The sequence below is a fragment of the Aulonocara sp. 'chitande type north' Nkhata Bay genome, linkage group LG3 (assembly GCF_057382095.1).
Source record: "Aulonocara sp. 'chitande type north' Nkhata Bay isolate Kocher_YH1m ecotype deep benthic linkage group LG3, A_spYH_male_GT1.1, whole genome shotgun sequence".
In the NCBI taxonomy this organism is placed as follows: domain Eukaryota; kingdom Metazoa; phylum Chordata; class Actinopteri; order Cichliformes; family Cichlidae; genus Aulonocara; species Aulonocara sp. 'chitande type north' Nkhata Bay.
Window position 1 is genome coordinate 39,344,936 of NC_141346.1, and position 18,016 is coordinate 39,362,951.

An 18,016-nucleotide genomic window follows, 5' to 3' on the forward strand; every position below is an offset into this window, starting at 1 on the left:
TCTCACACGATGAAAACTTTACCTGCTTATGATGAACTCTTTCTGAGCTTTATTAATCATTTGAGACAAAGTTATTTACAAACATGTTGCTAAAGGTTTACAGAAAAACTTAAGATCACAGTTAAGTAAGCTTATGTTAGGAACAAAAGGACATCACTTTGTTTGATGGAGATGAAAATTATGAACTTACAGCAGGCTAAATTCAAAGATACCTCACAAATCAAAGTGTAAAAATGATGTGGCTAATCCATTTCGCTGAAATGTCAGTGGAACAACTCAAAATGGTATTCAGTACGGCCGTCACATGCCGGCACTCAGACATTCAAAAGGTCGAATTTCTTGTAAGAAAACAACTTCAGATAATTTATATGTGATTCAAATTCATAACCTGTTGAACTTTTCTTTTGTTGTAGCCCTCTGCAGTTCCAAGAAACAACATTTAGGCTACGTCCGAAAATGCTCTGAGTCCACACTGGCGTTTTCAGTCATTTTCACAGAGTTTTGCGTCCACATTGAAACGGCCCAAAATGAACTGAACTTCCAAAACAGAGCTACCTAGATCACTTAAATTACACAATTGAAACCATATGTGTATTGTTTGTGTATTTATACACAAGCACTCATATATATTCAAATAATTTAAACAAAAATATTAATTTACCTGTTACTACCACACACCAAATCCGGTCGTTGGTACTTCCTGGCTTGTGTAGCCACTAGGTAACAAAAGCTCAACACTGCGCCCAGCATCCTGGAGCACTTCTGTTGTCTTTTGTACGTGTTTTGAGTTTTTATGTGCTTCTGAGTTTGTACGTGTTTTGAAGTTTGTACGTGTTTTGGAGTTTGTATGTGCTTTGTCTGTAGGGGCCACCGTAAATATACTTTTACTTATTCACTCCACATAAAATGTAATAAATAAATCATAATACAAAAACCAACTATTCACAGTTCAACTTTTAACTATTTAAATTTTCAGCTTTTTTCCTTTTAAACAAATTTAAAATGAAACAACGCAAAACACTGCAAACCACAACACAATTAAATATAAATTAAAATATGAAAACAAAAAGAACATGCATATCCTCTGTCACATAGGCCTGCATGAATAAACTTTCTGAATCCTTTATCATCTGCAACTGAAAATAGTTGTGGATGATTACTATACCTTTCTAATGTGACGTTGTTGTCCCTGGCTCTTTCTCTGTCTTTCCCTCCCGCTCTGTTCCTGTGCTACTGAGAGTGTAACTACCGCCCTTCCCTCCTCTTCCCAGCGCAAAGCACGAGACTCGCCTGCGGAGCGAAGCGGAAAAAAAGTGCCAGAGAGAGGGTGTGAAAAAGAAAGAAAAAACACGGCTCCCGGCTCGCGTCGTTCACGTCAAAGTTCCGGCTCTAAGAGTTTACAACATAGGACACATATTCAACGGGTCAATATTGATAGATACTTTATTGATCCCACAAAGGAAATTGTTGTGTTAGAGCAGAATGATAAAAAGTGAAAGTAGTAAAGTCTACTATAAACAACAAAGTTAACCAATAAAATAAAAGTGCCAGTGGGGCCTGGTGTGGGGCCTTACACTATGAGACAGCGCAGAAATTTTTATATTTACAGTGAAAAAAATGAATAAAATAAAGTTTGTTAAAAACAGTAAAAGTAAGGCTCATATTGTGTAAGACAGAATTGCAAATTGCATTAATAACTAATATTTTATGAAGGGTTATTATACAGCTTTATAGAAAACGGTAGGAATGATGTATTGAAGTGTTCTTTATTAGTGATGTGGGATACCACTGATTTTCTTTCCGATCTGATACCAAGTAATATTCATGTGGTATCGACGATACTGATCCGATACGATACTTTGTACAGAAACTTATTTTATTTATTGTATCTCAAATTATAGCATCATAATGATTACAGGACATCAGATTACTTGTTCTTATCACTTAATAATGCAGAGTTCATCATATAGAAATAAAAAACCTGAAGTTGTGCTATTTGAACACGTTGCTGCCTGCAGCACTAAAGGACTCCATGAGAGACGTCTGTCTCGCCCTAGCAGCACCTGTCCCTCTCCTCCTCTTCAGTTTGCCTCAACATACGCGCCTCATATTCTGTGACATGATTTACTCTGAGGTGTTTGACAAGGTTAGTGATGTTGCCACAACCATACATGCCAACCCTCCCGATTTTTCCGGGAGAATACCGAATTTCAGTGCCCCTCCCGAAAATCTCCCGGAGCCACCATTCTCACGAATTTCTCACGATTTTCCACCCGGACAACAAAATTGAAAAATCATATTGCAGAATTCCAGCCAATTCCAGTTTCCAACAATGGCGGCAGCGACTTAGTTTTAATATTACTCTTATTTCTCTTTCTGGGTCGCAAAAAAACTTTTAACATGTTTTCAGGTGAGAATGTAGCTGTGTGAACTTCAAATATCTGAGCCGATCGACACATCGTTTTCAAACCCTATCTTTCACTACTCGGGTTAAACATGATATATAAGTCACTTTGATAACTTAAAAATGTTATTGTTTGGCCTTTTCAGTGTTTTATTTGTTCCGTTTGGCTGAGATTAAAGTTATTAGATTAGATTCAATTAAATTTAACGTTATTAATCCCTCGGGAGGTTTCCTTCGGGGTTTTCACACAGCTGAATAAACGTCAAACAGAAAACTGATTAAACAGAAGAGTTTACGTCAGTGCCCGGTTATATTTTAGATAGCAAGGAGCAGACAGCAGAGTTTCACTGCACCGAGGGAGCCTGTGACGTACTACCCGGCTTTCTTTAGACCGCGAAGGGCGGGTCCTCAGGTGGAAGCAGCCTCTGAATTTGGACACCCCCGCTGTTTCCGGGCCGGCCAATAATAACGGTGACATTTAACGTATTTTATCCGATAAATAAACCCTGAAAAATGTATTTACCCCCCCCCCCCCAACAGCCCTCTTGAATGTCTCCCTAGTATGGCCACAACACCTCACTCTTGGAGCACTTTTTTGCCACATGTATCGCAAACCACGTCTCAGCTGTTTGTGGAGGTAAAATACGTCCGCACATGACTCCGATTACGCTCAGCCATTGTTGTGAGTGCGCACGCCAAGGGGCTGCGAGACATTTATACAGCCGTATTTCACACATGACTATGAAAGGCGGAAGAGGAAGTAGTTCCTTTGTAGACAATCCGAATGTTATAGTTTCTTTACACTGTGTTCCTGTTAATGATAAACTACAAATTTACTCTAAATTACTAAAATATCGATATTTTAATGTGAGAATCGATTCTAGAACATAAATGATTGGTATCGGAGGAATCGATATTTCAGGATCGATCCGCACATCACTATTCTTTATGGCAGCGTGGTTGAATCAGTCGGAGGAGCTCTGGTGCCTCTGAAGTGTGGCCCCCCAGCAGACAACAGTAAAATAGACACACTTGTCACCACAGACTGGTAGAAAATCTCCTACATCTTGCTCCACACATTAAAGGATCTGAGCCTCCTTAGAAACTAAGATCTCAGGTTATTCAGAAGGATAACAGCCAACTGACAACTCTGGATTATATGTTGATAAATGTACAAATATGGAAATGTGAAGATGTAGAAATAAGTAAATAGTGGGATATTTGACTTTTAAAAGTATTTATGCAATGTAAAATCTGAGAAACTGAAGTTGTTTACATGATATTGTGTGTTTATGTTCAGTCTCACAGTTTAGTTTTGTGCACATCTGGTTGTTTTCAGTCACTCTGCTGGTAGATTCTAAATATCAGTAAATTACCAGGTTTAATCTGTTTGTTTTTATTAAAGTTTTTTTTGTTGATTTTCAGTCAAATTGTCACTGGGATGAAAAAAATGTGATTACCACTAACACGAGTAATAAAACCAGGAAAGCTTCAATTATCATTTTATATTTCTATAAGTCTGATGATGTTATTTTTTATGAACAGCTCCTCCTAAGCCCACTGTGACCCTGCAGCCATCCTTGACTCAGATATACAGAGGTACCACAGTCACTGTCAGATGTGAGATTCAGGGAGGTGAAGGAGCTCAGTGGACGTATGAATGGAGACGAGTCCGGGTAAAAATACATGAAACATCCAATGAATACAGAATCAACAGAGTTACTGAGTCTGATGGTGGAGGATACAGCTGCCGGGGCAGAAGAAGCTCTTCCTGGACAGAGTGGAGTAATAGCACGCCATTGAGAGTAATAAGTAAGTTGGACATATTTCACACATTTTAATTTATACTGCACAATGTTTCATCAACTCAACCAAACACTTTATCTTTCAACAGCACTGTAGGTTTATGTTGTTGGTTAGTATCAAAAGCAGTTTAAAATATTTTTTATCGTCATTATTAAATATTTAATAATCGCTCTGAAAAATATTTTCTTAGTTTGATAGAAGAATTCACTCAAAACGTAATAATCCCAGTCTGTCCCATCTTGACCTCATGGCTGCACATGTGGAGTTTATCACTGCAGATCAGTTACTTCCTTTGTTTTTAGCATTTTTACATTCATTCCTCGACGTTTCAGGTTTGGCTACAATATAACCTCATTTTATTAGAGACTGTTCTGCTACATTACAGGTTCCACTTAGATTCTTTCATGTAATTGTTGTTCATGGAATCAATTAATTTTTTTAAATAAATGAAAAATAAAGGTTGTGATGAGGTCATCATGTGAAACTGGTACAGTTCAGTTCATGGAAAATCTGTAAAAGCCACAAGAACCTGTTTGTTATACAATAACTACAAGTGTGACACACTCAGCAACTGCACCAGTTTCACATGATGACCTCATCACAACTTTTAGAAAACGTTTCTCACACGATAATTTCTTCCAGTCTTCTTAATCTGCTGTCAATTTATGAAAAATAATCTGTAACTTTTGGAATCTGAACAAAAGATGATAACTGTGCAAAGTAAATACTGCACACTTTGTAAAAAATGTTGCGTTACAGTTTGAAATTGTTATGATGTGACTTTGTTTTAAAGTTTAAACTGTTTGTCTGTGAATCATTTGTTTAGCAGTGACTCTACTCTTATGTTATAAACAGCAGAGTTTTCATGTCTCTCTTCTCCTAACTGGATCATTCTTATGTGAACAGTTCCCATTAAGCCCACTGTGACCCTGCAGCCATCCTGGACTCAGATATACAGCGGTGATACAGTCACTGTCAGATGTGAGATTCAGGGAGGTGAAGGAGCTCAGTGGACATATGAATGGAGACAAGGCCAGTCAAACATACCTGAAACATCCAGTGAATACAGAACCACAGTTACTGAGTCTGACAGAGGAGGATACAGCTGCCGGGGCAGAAGGGACTATTTGTTAACAGAGTGGAGTGATATCATCAGACTGACTGTATTATGTAAGTTGATCACATGACAGGACATTTTAATGTTAATTTATTTTACACATTTCATACAAAAGTACAACAAAATATCAACAAAAGTAAACAAAGTTTTAATGGAGTTATAAACAGTAATCACTCAAAAGAAAAATGTATTCAGTAAATCTGATGAAAATGAAATATAAACTGTAATGATCCCAGTTTCTTCACCTCAGTTGTTGCACATGTGGAGTTTTCATCACTGCAGCTCAGTGTCATGATGCAGTTCTTTTGTTTTAGCATTTAGCAAGTTTCGATTTGACTACAATTTGGCCTCATTTTAGGAGAGACTGCTCTGCTACATTAGCCTTTCTCTAACTGCTGGTATGTTTACTCATAGCAGTATTTTTTTTTTTTTTACTTTATTTATCTTTACATTTTCCAAATTAAACATCTTGAATTTAGGGCAAAATAAGAATTTAATTTTACTCTGAATGAAGATTATTTTCTGTAAAACTGAACTCAGATAAATGTTTTTACAAAGGTTTTGTGTAGTTTTGACTTTGTTGCTACATGAAGACTTTGTTTTTCACCATTTATGAACTAATAATCACTTTATGAGAGCAGAGCAGCCTCCAGCTTTGAACCCATTGCTGGAAGTTTAACAGCATTGTTAGCAAACAAGAGCTAACTGACGACTCATGGATTATATGTTCATAAATGTCTACATATGTAAATATGAAGATGTAGAAATACGTAAATTGTTAAATATAAAGATCATTAAATTACCTGGTTTAATTTATTTATTTAAAAAAAAAACTTTTGATTTTCAAGCCAAATATCAGTCTGCTAATGATATATATTTTTTTTGAACAGCTCCTCCTAAGCCCACTGTGACCCTGCAGCCATCCGGGACTCAGATATACAGCGGTGTGATATACAGCGGTGAGACAGTCACTGTCAGATGTGAGATTCAGGGAGGTGAAGGAGCTCAGTGGACGTATGAATGGAGACGAGGCCAGTCAAACATACCTGAAACATCCAATGAATACAGAATCAGCAGCGCTGCTGAGTCTGACAGTGGAGGATACAGCTGCCGGGGTAAAAGAAGTTCCTCCTGGACAAAGTGGAGTGATGTCACCAAATTAACTGTATTATGTAAGTGGGACATATTCAGTAGGTTTGATGAAAAATGAAATACAAACGTAATGATCCCAGTTTCTTCACCTCAGTTATTGCACATGTGGAGTTTTCATCACTGCAGCTCAGTGTCATGATGCAGATCTTTTGTTTTAGCATTTAGCAAGTTTCGATTTGACTACAATTTGGCCTCATTTTAGGAGAGACTGCTCTGCTACGTTAGCCTTTCTCTAACTGCTGGTATGTTTACTCATAGCAGCAGTTTTGTTTTTTACTTTATTTATCTTTAATTTGCCAAATTAAACATAATGAATTTGGGGCAAAATAAGAATGTAATTTTTTTCCAGTCTAGTTTCGGTCAATATTTGACTATAAAAATTGTTTATACAATGTAAAATCTGAGAAACTGAAGTTGTTTACATGATATTGTGTGTTTATGCGTTGATGTTCAGTCTCACAGTTTAGATTTGTGCACACCTGGTTGTTTTCAGTCACTTTGCTGGTAGATTCTAAATATCAGCAAATTACCAGGTTTAATATGTTTGTTTTTATTAAAGTTTTTAATGTTGATTTTCAGTCAAATTGACACTGCGATGAAAAAAAATTTGATTACCACGAACAAGAGCAATAAAACCAAGACAGCTTTAATGATCATTTCATATTTCTATAAGTCTGATGATGTTATATTTTTTATTTGAACAGCTCCTCCTAAGCCCACTGTGACCCTGCAGCCGTTCTGGACTCAGATATACAGCGGTACCACAGTCACTGTCAGATGTGAGATTCAGGGAGGTGAAGGAGCTCAGTGGATGTATGAATGGAGACGAGGCCAAGTAAACTTACAACATACATCCAGTGAATTCAGAATCAGCAGAGTTACTGAGTCTGATGTTGGAGGATACAGCTGCCGGTCCACAAGAAGCTCTTCCTGGACAGAGTGGAGTAATAGCACGCCATTGACAGTAATAAGTAAGTTGGACATATTTCACACATTTTAATTTATACTGCACAATGTTTCATCAACTCAACCAAACACTTTATCTTTCAACAGCACTGTAGGTTTATTTTGTTGTTTCGGATAAAAAGCAGTTTAAAATATCTTTTAGTGTCATTATAAATATATTTAATAATCACTCAGTGAAACATCTGGAAAATATTTTGTTAGTTTGATGGAAGATTTCAGTCCAAATGTAATAATTCCAGTCTGTCCCGTCTTGACCTCATGGCTGCACATGTGGAGTTTATCACTGCAGATCAGTTACTTCCTTTGTTTTTAGCATTTTTACATTAATTCCTCGACATTTCAGGTTTGGCTACAATATAACCTCATTTTATTAGAGACTGTTCTGCTACATTACAGGTTCCACTTAGATTCTTTCCTGTAATTGTTGTTAATGGCATTCAGTTATTTTAATTAATGAAAAATAAAGGTGTTCATGAGTGTCATAATATCTTTAATGATACGACAGCTAGAAGAACCTCCAGTGTAGAACAGATGCATTAGTGGAATGTTGTTTTACAGTTTGAAATTGTTATGATGTGACTTTGTTTTAAAGTTTAAACTGTTTGTCTGTGAATCAGCTGTTTTGCAGTCACTCTCCTCTTATGTTATAAAAAGCCATGTTTTTATGTTTCTCTTCTTCTAACTGGATCATTCTTATGTGAACAGTTCCCAGTAAGCCCACTGTGACCCTGCAGCCACCCTGGACTCAGATATACAGCGGTGAGACAGTCACTGTCAGCTGTGACATTCAGGGAGGTGAAGGAGCTCAGTGGACGTATGAATGGAGACGAGGCCAGAAAAACATACCTGAAACATCCAGTGAATACACAATCACAGTTACTGAATCTGATGGTGAAGGATACAGCTGCCGGGGCAGAAGGGACTATTTGTTAACAGAGTGGAGTGACATCATCAGACTGACTGTATTAAGTAAGTTTCATCCACATCATCTGCCATCAAAATAAGTGAAATCACTTGTTTTGCAGCTTTGTAGCGGTTTCTTTTGTGCTGTTAAGTAAAATATTTTTCTTTTATTCTGATAACAAAAAACTGTAAAAAGCAGCTTTTTATTCACAGTGAAGAGAACAAAACATATCAGAGTAACGTCTCTGCTGTGCAGCTCTAATACATGAAGTGCAGAACAAATGCTGAACCTGTTTCAGCTGCTCCAACACATCCACTAAGAACAACAGTAACATCCAATATTTTCTCTTCTGCATTTGTCTTATTTTTATTTTTTACTTGTTTCACCAACATATGATGCAGTTACTTCAGTTGTTTTTAACATGTTACCTCTTTTAAATTAATCTTAGAGGTTTTTGTTAAAGAGTCTGCTCTCATCAGAAACACACACTGCATCTTTTTCACTTAATGAACTCTGAACTGCAGACAACAATATGGCCTCATTTTATAGAGATTGACAGACCACGTGACTTTCACGCATTGCTTTGTGGGTACCCGTGGCAACAAAATCAAAACACTGCATCAAGCACTAGTATTTCCAGCACCGGTAATCATTAATTCTGCGGTTTTAATCCCTACTTGCATTTTATTTGCCCCAAAAACAGTTATGTACAAAACGACGGACAACACGGCAGGTCCGTACAAAGACAGACTTGACGAAAAGGCAAAAAAAAAAAGGACAAGGAAAAAAAATCAAAGGAGTAAAAGGGTCAGACCCATACGAGCATACAGAGTGGAGTAAGGACGTTAGCGTGCTGCCCAACTTTCATCACGCACATTTTATTATTATATGGTCCTAAGTTTTAGTGCATACACTCACAGGATGTTTATTAACTTCAGATCCCTGCAACAAGCCCAGGTCCAGTTTACTTTGGTGATTTGGACTATTCCATTTCACAGCTGTTGTTAAATTATTTTCCTCTATCTCCTGTACAGGCAAACGCAATCTATTTGTCGTTTCAGGTTGTAGTATTACACAACATTTTCGGATCTGATAGAAAAAAAATGAGTGTTTCGTAATTCATTCAATTTATTGTCTTTATTTATAACTGGCATTATTGTTTCATTCTATTATAGAATCTTACAAGAAAGATGCAAAATTGTATTCCATCATGCTTTATTAGCTGCTTCGCTGACAAACAAATCAACAATGCAAAAAAAAAAAAAACACAACATACTGGAAAACAGTTATTCATCACTTGATTGCTTCAATACAACCCTTGGGCACATATATGCGGGACGTTTCGTGGCTGTTTTGATATCGCTCTCTCTCTTAACCGATCAAATCTCGCTGTGGTGTTTAAACTTGGTATGACCAGGTTGATAGAGGGTGCCCAGTCTGGATCGCATTCCAGCATTTTGTAGGTTGGTTTTCCTACAAAACACAACAAACATTGGCCCGCAAAGCCACAGTGAACAAAGCAGCATAGTGCAACGAATTCAATTCAAATCAATAAAAGACTTATTTGTAAACTACATCAACAATTATGTTATGATAAATTACAACAGAAGACCTACCTTTGTGGAAATGCTTGGAGCAGACTAACATGTGAGCTGAAGTGTTCCTGGACGTTATATTTGGTCTTCGAATGGCTGCAATCCAGGCCATCTGTCGCCTCTTTGTTGCATCGGAAACATGGCTTGAACAATTTCTCTTCCACGACGTAATCCGATAAAAAAACTATCTCTTTACTAGGGGTGCAACGATATTCGTATTGATATTGAACCGTTCGATACAGTGCTTTCGGTTCGGTACGCATATGTATCGAACAATACAACATTTGTAATTTATTTTATCAACTTTCCTTCTGACGATGCTGTCTGTGTTGAGCGCTCAGTGAATCTGTGTTCGACTACTCCGCCTAGGCTGCACTGTCGAACCTGAAAGCACTAGTGGGAACACAACGAATATGACTGCACATTTACGCTGACATCATCCTAGTGCAAAGACAAAAACAACAAGCATGCATGCTACAAACTTTACCCGAGTCATTTAGACAGCCGTTAGCACAGGATTCTCCTTATGGGGACCTGATATGTTTAATATGCTGCTGAGAATATAGCCCAGAAGAAGCGTATAGTATAGCTTTTATTTTGGAAAGAGACATTTCTCTGTAATAAACTCTCTTTTCCAAAGATGAGTGATTCCTCAATCAGATACAGGGCTTGCAATATCGCTAGCCCGACGTCCTGGGGCTAGCGATTTTTCCAGTCGGGCTACCAAAATCTATCTCTTCCCTGCCCGTCGGGCTATTGTAGGAAGGAAAAATATATGTCAATGCTTTTGCATTCTTTCGGAAATGTAGCTGGGTAATTATGTCATTGGCATCGGTGAGCCACTGTCAATATGTGACATATTGAAATCACGTTTGAATTTGCGCTTGTTTTTTTGCTTTCACTTTGCAATCGTGCGAACTGTGTATAGAGAGTGACAGCACTGATTGGTGAGTGATGATAATTTGTGCACCAATTCCTCTGACATCGTCTTATTAATCGTTAGCTTACTACGCAAACATGACAAGTGAAATCTCCCGCAGCTTAAACATGTGAGAGGTTGATCGCGCAGAGAATCGCTGAGCTTATGTGAGTGTGTGTGTAAAAGGAGCAGGATATATATTTTAGTTCTGCTGAGCCAAATAAGACAGGTCAGGGTGAAGAAGTGACAGCCAAAGAAAAGCTTACCGCAAAACGGAAAAGTTATTACAAATCAGACTATAAGGCAAAAAGAAAGTGCAGCTTTATGGTTTCATGGACAAAAGAATTTCTGTGGCTGCAATATGACGAGCTAAATAACCAGGGCTGCACATAAGTGGTCCGCAGGTGCGCATTCGCTGTCAAAATAAAAAACACGCACAAGGGTTAGGGTTAAATTTAAAAACTGTACTTTTGAGTTAAAATATATATTTATAATTTTAATAAATGACAAATTAAAAAGGCATGAACATTTGTTTTTGTATCGAAAAAATATCGAACCGTGACACCAAAGTATCGAACCGAACCGAACCGTGAATTTTGTGTATCGTTGCACCCCTACTCTTTACCCGTCGGCTTCTCGTGGCTGTCATGCGTCACTATACGGCTAAGCTACTCACCCAGAGAAGAACGGCTGCTGCTGCCATCATCATCCGTCATCATTTCTGCTACCCTGGCAGGGCTAGGGGCCAGGACTCTCCTCTTCGGGTTCTTGGGGGATGTTGCTAGCTCCGGGTCAGATAACAGGCACCACACCCGCAGTAGATGTGCTGCTCGGTGTGAGGTCTTGCAGCAAGCTATCAAATACGGTGCATTTCTTGGCTTTTAAAAAAACGCTATGCTTTGCCAGGTGTTTCATCAGATTCGAGGTGTTACCTCCTTTGCACAGTATCACAGTATCAGCTTAAAGCACTTGTTGCAGGCTGCTGAGTTTGCATATTTTGCTGTGAAGTACAGCCAGACTTTTGACTGCTTTGCCTTGGGCATTTTTAATCTGTAGCTCTGCTCTAAAAGAACATACGTACCTGGGCCCGCCTTCTATCTTTGGAAAGGAAAAATGATTGGCTAGAGTCCAAAGTGTATGACATCTCACGAATAAAAAGCACCAAAATAAAGCACCGAAATGTGCGCTGCTTTTCGGTCTGATTACTACTGTTTATGTCAGAACCGATACCGGTACCCATCCCTAGTCCTTAGATGGCACCGCTCGGTCCTTGTAGCAGATTTCTACCAAAAAGATCTGCTGCAGGCTGTTTTTTTTTCTTTAAAAAACAGCCTGCACACAAATCTGCGGAGCAATCACTTCTCTTGTAATAAAGCACATATTTCTACCGACTAATCTTCCCTGTATCCCATTTGTACAAATTTTAAAAAGTAAAATCAAATTCCTCGAAGTGTCTTTACATATCATACATCTATACAGTTCTTACTGGCCAATAACAATGTTATACATTTTAGTGCAAATCAAGTGAACCATGAAAAGTGTCTCATACAAGCGCATTAGCCCAGGGAGCACATGTGGGTATGCTAGCATACTTCTCACAGGGCTAACACAGCTAAGAAATCCTTAACAGCTTCTGCAATCACATTTCCAACAAAACATCATATCCTGACCGATTTTATAACTTTGAAACCGGACTGTGTATCACAATTCAATTTGCATAATTCGAGACTCACCAGGATATTCTTCACACAATACATTAACTCTGTAGCTCAACAGGATTGAAAGTTCCACAACAGCTTTGTGCATCTACAAAACAAAATCACTGCTCAAAACAAAGTTTCATGGAGCTCTTTTACCCATTAAACACAGTGCAATATACAGAGAGATGTACCTTGCTCCAGACAATATGGAGCACATATAATGCACAGCGTAGCGCTGCGGTGCATTCAAGGTACATAGGAAAACTTAAACTTAACAAAAAGTAAAACTTAAAAAAAATACCATTTACAATAAAAATAACCATGGGTTTCATAGACATTTACAGATAACTAGGACCAGAGTCTTTGTTCACACCAGCAGTTTATACCTAGCTGCCCTAAAATAACAGATCAGGGTGAACTTTGAACTTGTTTTTGGGAAACAGAAGGCATGGAAATATACAAACAGTTTCCAGTTTACATTAATTTATGCATCCAAAAACCAGAGTAAAATAAATAAAAGTAAAACAATAATATAAATAAATGTCTCTCTCTCTGTCCAGTTCAAGTTAGTTTGACTCTTATATGTGTTAACTACAAGTTAACCTGTGTTAGCTCCTTCAGGGTTAACCAGCTTTCTTTCAGCTGCTCTTCAAACTCTGATCAATATGAGCCGACTCAGTTTACTCACTAGACCTGCAGAGTGGCTGTTTAGGAATAATCAGTAACACAGTGAGTTACCAGTACAACACCAACACAACGAATGGAATTACAACACTGAAAGCACAAAATCAGCTGTCCACAGATTTACAGAGAAACCTTTCACAGTCACAGTCTGGTGTGGAATCAGTTCTTGGATTAAATCCTCTGTGTGTCGCAGTAACAGAGTTTATGGTGGAGTCGTGTCACAGTTTAGAAGTGTGAGTCAGTTTCTCTGGAATATGAGTTGATCCAGCAGGAATCCAGGGGTTTTGTTAAGGTCTTAAGGTCGGGGGTTCTAATCCACTGAACGGCTACCCTGAGCTACCCCTGAGCAAGGTACCATCCCTACACACTGCTCCCCGGGCGCCCAGTGGCTGCTAACTGCTTCACTGAGTGAATGGGTTAAATGCAGAGAGGAGTTTCCCCATGGGGATCAATAAAGTATACATTATTATTAGGAACAGAAGATTTCAGTGGAAGTTCAGATCTCCTAGAGGTGGATCATTAAGGTTCAGCAGTATCAGGTTTCAACGCCAAGATCTGCACTCGGCTAATTAACCTGGCCTGTTGTGCAACATAAACACTGAGGTCTTATTCCAGCATTCCTAACAGTTCAGCTGGAAATCACATCCAAACTGCTCCCTGTAATGGCAGCGTGCTTATTAATGTGGCCTAAAGACATCTGTGCACATTGACAGGAAATGTCAGCTTCCACAGCAAAAGAATATAAAACAACCTTACTAGGTCTCATCTTAGCTATCAGAGGCTTCCACAGCAGATTTAGTAAAGAACACAAGAACATAGCATGCTAACTGACACCAAAGAAAACCAACTGTGACTCACCAAATCCTCATTCAAACTCCATCAAACAGATTTTATCCACCAGGACTGAAGTTGGACACCATCACTGTGAAAGACTGGAAGTAAAAATGCATCTGTTTATAACTTGCTCTGCTGTTGAATCTCTTCCCCTCACTCAGGTTTCTCCTGCTTGCTGTCATATTTTCTTTAAGCTGTTTGAACACTTTGTAAAATGTGTTTCTGTTCATATAGACTGAGATTATTATTCTTTGTATGAACTGAGCTCACTGTTCAGAGACTGTACTACACGTTCACTGAGAGAAAATCTTTGTTGAACAGATAAACCCCGTCCTGTCCTCACTGTGTCTCCATCATGGCTGAGTCCTGGAGCCTCAGTAACTCTGAACTGTGAGGTTGAACATCCGTCTGCAGGATGGAGCTTCTACTGGTATAAAGCTGTTCCTGATCTGAAAACATTCAACTATAAATCCTCCAGTTATGAGCTGCTACCTGATGGCAGTGGGACTGCACAGGACTCCTACATCATTCATGGACAGACACACACAGCAGGATATGTGTGCAGAGCTGGAAGAGGAGACCCAGAGTATCACACTGATCACAGTCAACCAAAGTTTGTCTGGTCTGCAGGTCAGTTTGTTTCTCTCTGTCCTTTCAATAAGCTCATGTTAGGACATCATTTTTATTCAACAACATTTAGACCGTTAAAATCTCATCTCCATGACAACCATTTATGCCTGTGTACATTAAAACTCCCCAAAAGAAGAACTGAACTGAATATTTTCCTTTCTCTCTGTGATCAAACCAAACTGAATTTCTTACTTTCCTTTTCTTATTTTTCAGTTTTTATTTAATGAGATAACATGAAAAACAAAAGACATCTATGAGATTTTAAATGTTTTGATATTTAAACTCATGTTTCTGTTTGTACTGATTATTTTTACTTAGTGCACAGACAGGATTTACACAGTTAAGACTCTTTGTTTGGTGCTCAGGTAGGTGCTCAGATAAAAAAGTCAAATATAGTTAATAAAGAAACAAAGATGTCAGCAGGCAGGTTAACAGCTCTGACAAATACAAGAGAAACACTGACTACAGATGGACGCTAGAAGAAGACGTCACAAATAACAGCTGCTGTTATTGTTCATTTAAAATATACTTCAAAGGTTTTTAGTTTTGGTCCTGCTGCTGCAAAATATCTCACTGTAGAAGGAATCTGTGAAACAGACAATATCACAGAATTATGACAGAAACATTACAGCAAATGACTGAAGTGTGTTCAGAGTGATCTGTATCAGGTGGATGATGCTGAGAGTGATGACTCAAAGCTCATGATGTCACATGACGTGTACCAAGCTCTACATGAGCTGCCAGCAGATAAAGCATGTGGGTTAGATCATCTTAAACATGTCAGTATTCGGCTCCTTTGTTTTCCATTGATTTGACTGTCTGTGTGATTCAGGGCTTGTTGTCAGACTCAGTGTTGTCTCACCAAACAAACACTTTATCATATTGAACTATTAAATTTGATTTTCAAAACAAAAGCTTCAAACAAACAAATATTTTCACTGTGATATTTTGAATCCTAACATCTGTGAGCTTTGTCTCTTCACTGCATGTTGTTTCCAGATGTTCATTCAGCAGCGTCTCTCACAGTGAGTCCTGACAGAGTGCAACACTTCACCTCTGACTCTGTCTCACTGACCTGTGAGGGAAACTTCACTGAGTGGAGAGTGAGGAAGTTCTCTGAGGACGGCCGACTCTCTGACTGTAGGAGAATGACTGGATCCACATGTGACATCCACACATCAAAGTCAGATACTGGAGTGTACTGGTGTGAGTCTGGATCGGGAGAGTTCAGCAGTGCAGTCAACATCACTGTACAGAGTATGTTATTATACATTTACTTCTTGGATCTGAATCATTTAGACGTCACATGAACATTTGTCTCAGCTTTGCTGTATGTGAAGTAATTCTATGTGGCAAAACAAAAAAAATTCTGACAATTTTAGACAGAAAAGCATCAAAATATTCTAATTTGTTGGTCTCATTTCATTCTATTTTTTCATAATTACGTTTGTAAAAATTTGCAGACAGTAATTTTATATGATCTGTGTCAGAATAAAACTCTACAAAGCTCAACATCTCGGTCATCAGATTAAATGAACTTTTATTGTCTCCATTCAGAAAAATTCAGGCAAACACGTGATGCAAAATAAGACAAACATACAAATGTTTACAATTTCAAGTATAACCATTAAATTATGTCACTGTTAATAATTTGACTCCTGCAGGGAGGATGAAGGGAGCATCCCAACTATATTTCCAGTCCTCTTAATCAAATTTTGAATTTGGGATCTGAGCTTGACAGAAAGTTTGTAGTGATATCACGAATAGCAGATTCAACAATCGCCATATAAAATAGTAATATGATGCATTTATTTACTCCATGGACCCTCAGCCTTCGAAAAATGCAAATGGTGACTACACGAATGATCCACATGATGAACCTTAAATGTTGTCACTTGTTCAAACTTCTATCCAGTCATTAAAACCAGGCTAAGATCTCCAAAAGGAAAAGTTTGTAAGAACTTTTATAAAACTATTATGTAATATATTGTCAGGTTTAATATCGGTGAGTTTCAGGTCTCAAGTGTGGGACTCAGGTGAAAAAAGCAGAGGATGTAATCAGTGGAATTTTCTTTATTCACACAAAGGATAATTCATTTAACACAACAGATTGCAAACTTCGACTCAGTCAACAAGAACAAAACATAAATGAACCTAAACTTAATGAGTGAGTCCTACAAAAACATCTTAACTGAGGTGAGAGAGACAGGCCAGAGGAGCGGACATAACAGCGTGAGGGCGACAGATCTGTGGGAGAGGAGAGAGCAGTTAGGGCAGGAAATCTGAGGGAATGTGACAAGACAGAGAGTGTTCATAAAGTGACTGCAACTATGCCTTATTTGAGTCCAGACTAGGTGGGAGTAAAGGATAACGCAGAGGCCCAAGGAAACTGCTGAACGATGGGCAGGCAGGCAAGTGAGGAAGAGGCTCCGAGGGGGCAGCAGTGGTGGTGAATAGGGGGGTAATGATCCAAGGTGGCAGGCGTCTGACTGGAGGTGAATGATGGCATGAAAATGAATCTTGAAGCAGGAAGAAACTGAAACAAGGGGAAAATCTGTTAGCATAAAAATCTTATTTTCCTAGAAAGGATCCCAGCAGACCTGCCTGGTTACCTCACTGACGAGCTGCAGTCATGTTAACTATCCATTAACATTTGGCTACAGCCACCGAGGTCTTCAAGGTCAACTTTATGACTAAAAAAAATCCTTATGACACAGAAACTATGATTCTTACAAAGGTGTTGTCAACATATAGAAAGTAATGTATAAAGATTTAAAATATCATTTGTTTGACCTCTGACCTCACTTTTACATTTCTTATCGCCCTTTCTTGTCATGTTGAAAAAATCTGCCTTTGGACTTATTTTTGCTGAACTACAAACTTCTCACAGTACAAATAAAAAAAAAAATACACTGAAAATACAATACTGTTTTCTTTGAAAGTAAATGCTGTCAACAGAGTGAGCTGCCTTAGCAGAGATTTGTGCTCTCAGAGTTCTTCTTTTACACTTTATTAATAATTAATTATTATTTGTTGTTGCAGTAACTGTGTCAGGAGCTGACAGCTCTTCATCTCCTGTGTGGTTGATGGTTGGACTGGTTTGTGGAGTCTCTCTCATTATTATTCTCCTGCTCTTGTTGTATCGCTGCAGACAGTCCAAGTGTAAGAGCCTCTTCTTTTCATGCTGTATTAGAGAGTTTATTTACTACATACACTTTAATTATTCACACATATACATGTATTCTGATCTCATGACACTAAATATCAGTGGAACAATTTATACATGACAAACATGTGTAATAACA

The 18,016-nt window shown here is 38.3% G+C and overlaps 1 protein-coding gene across 1 annotated transcript in view; it reads left to right on the forward strand.

Annotated features, from left to right (window-relative positions):
* The window catches only part of LOC147335625 (basement membrane-specific heparan sulfate proteoglycan core protein-like), a 46,088-nt gene that overhangs the window by 25,794 nt on the left and 2,278 nt on the right, over window positions 1–18,016 (forward strand). The window contains exons 9-12 of the mRNA XM_086286094.1: window positions 7,184–7,450; window positions 8,151–8,414; window positions 14,403–14,684; window positions 15,711–15,968. Of these exons, the coding sequence (XP_086142220.1) occupies window positions 7,184–7,450; window positions 8,151–8,414; window positions 14,403–14,684; window positions 15,711–15,968 (1,071 nt within the window). The remainder of the gene's footprint in view (window positions 1–7,183; window positions 7,451–8,150; window positions 8,415–14,402; window positions 14,685–15,710; window positions 15,969–18,016) is intronic.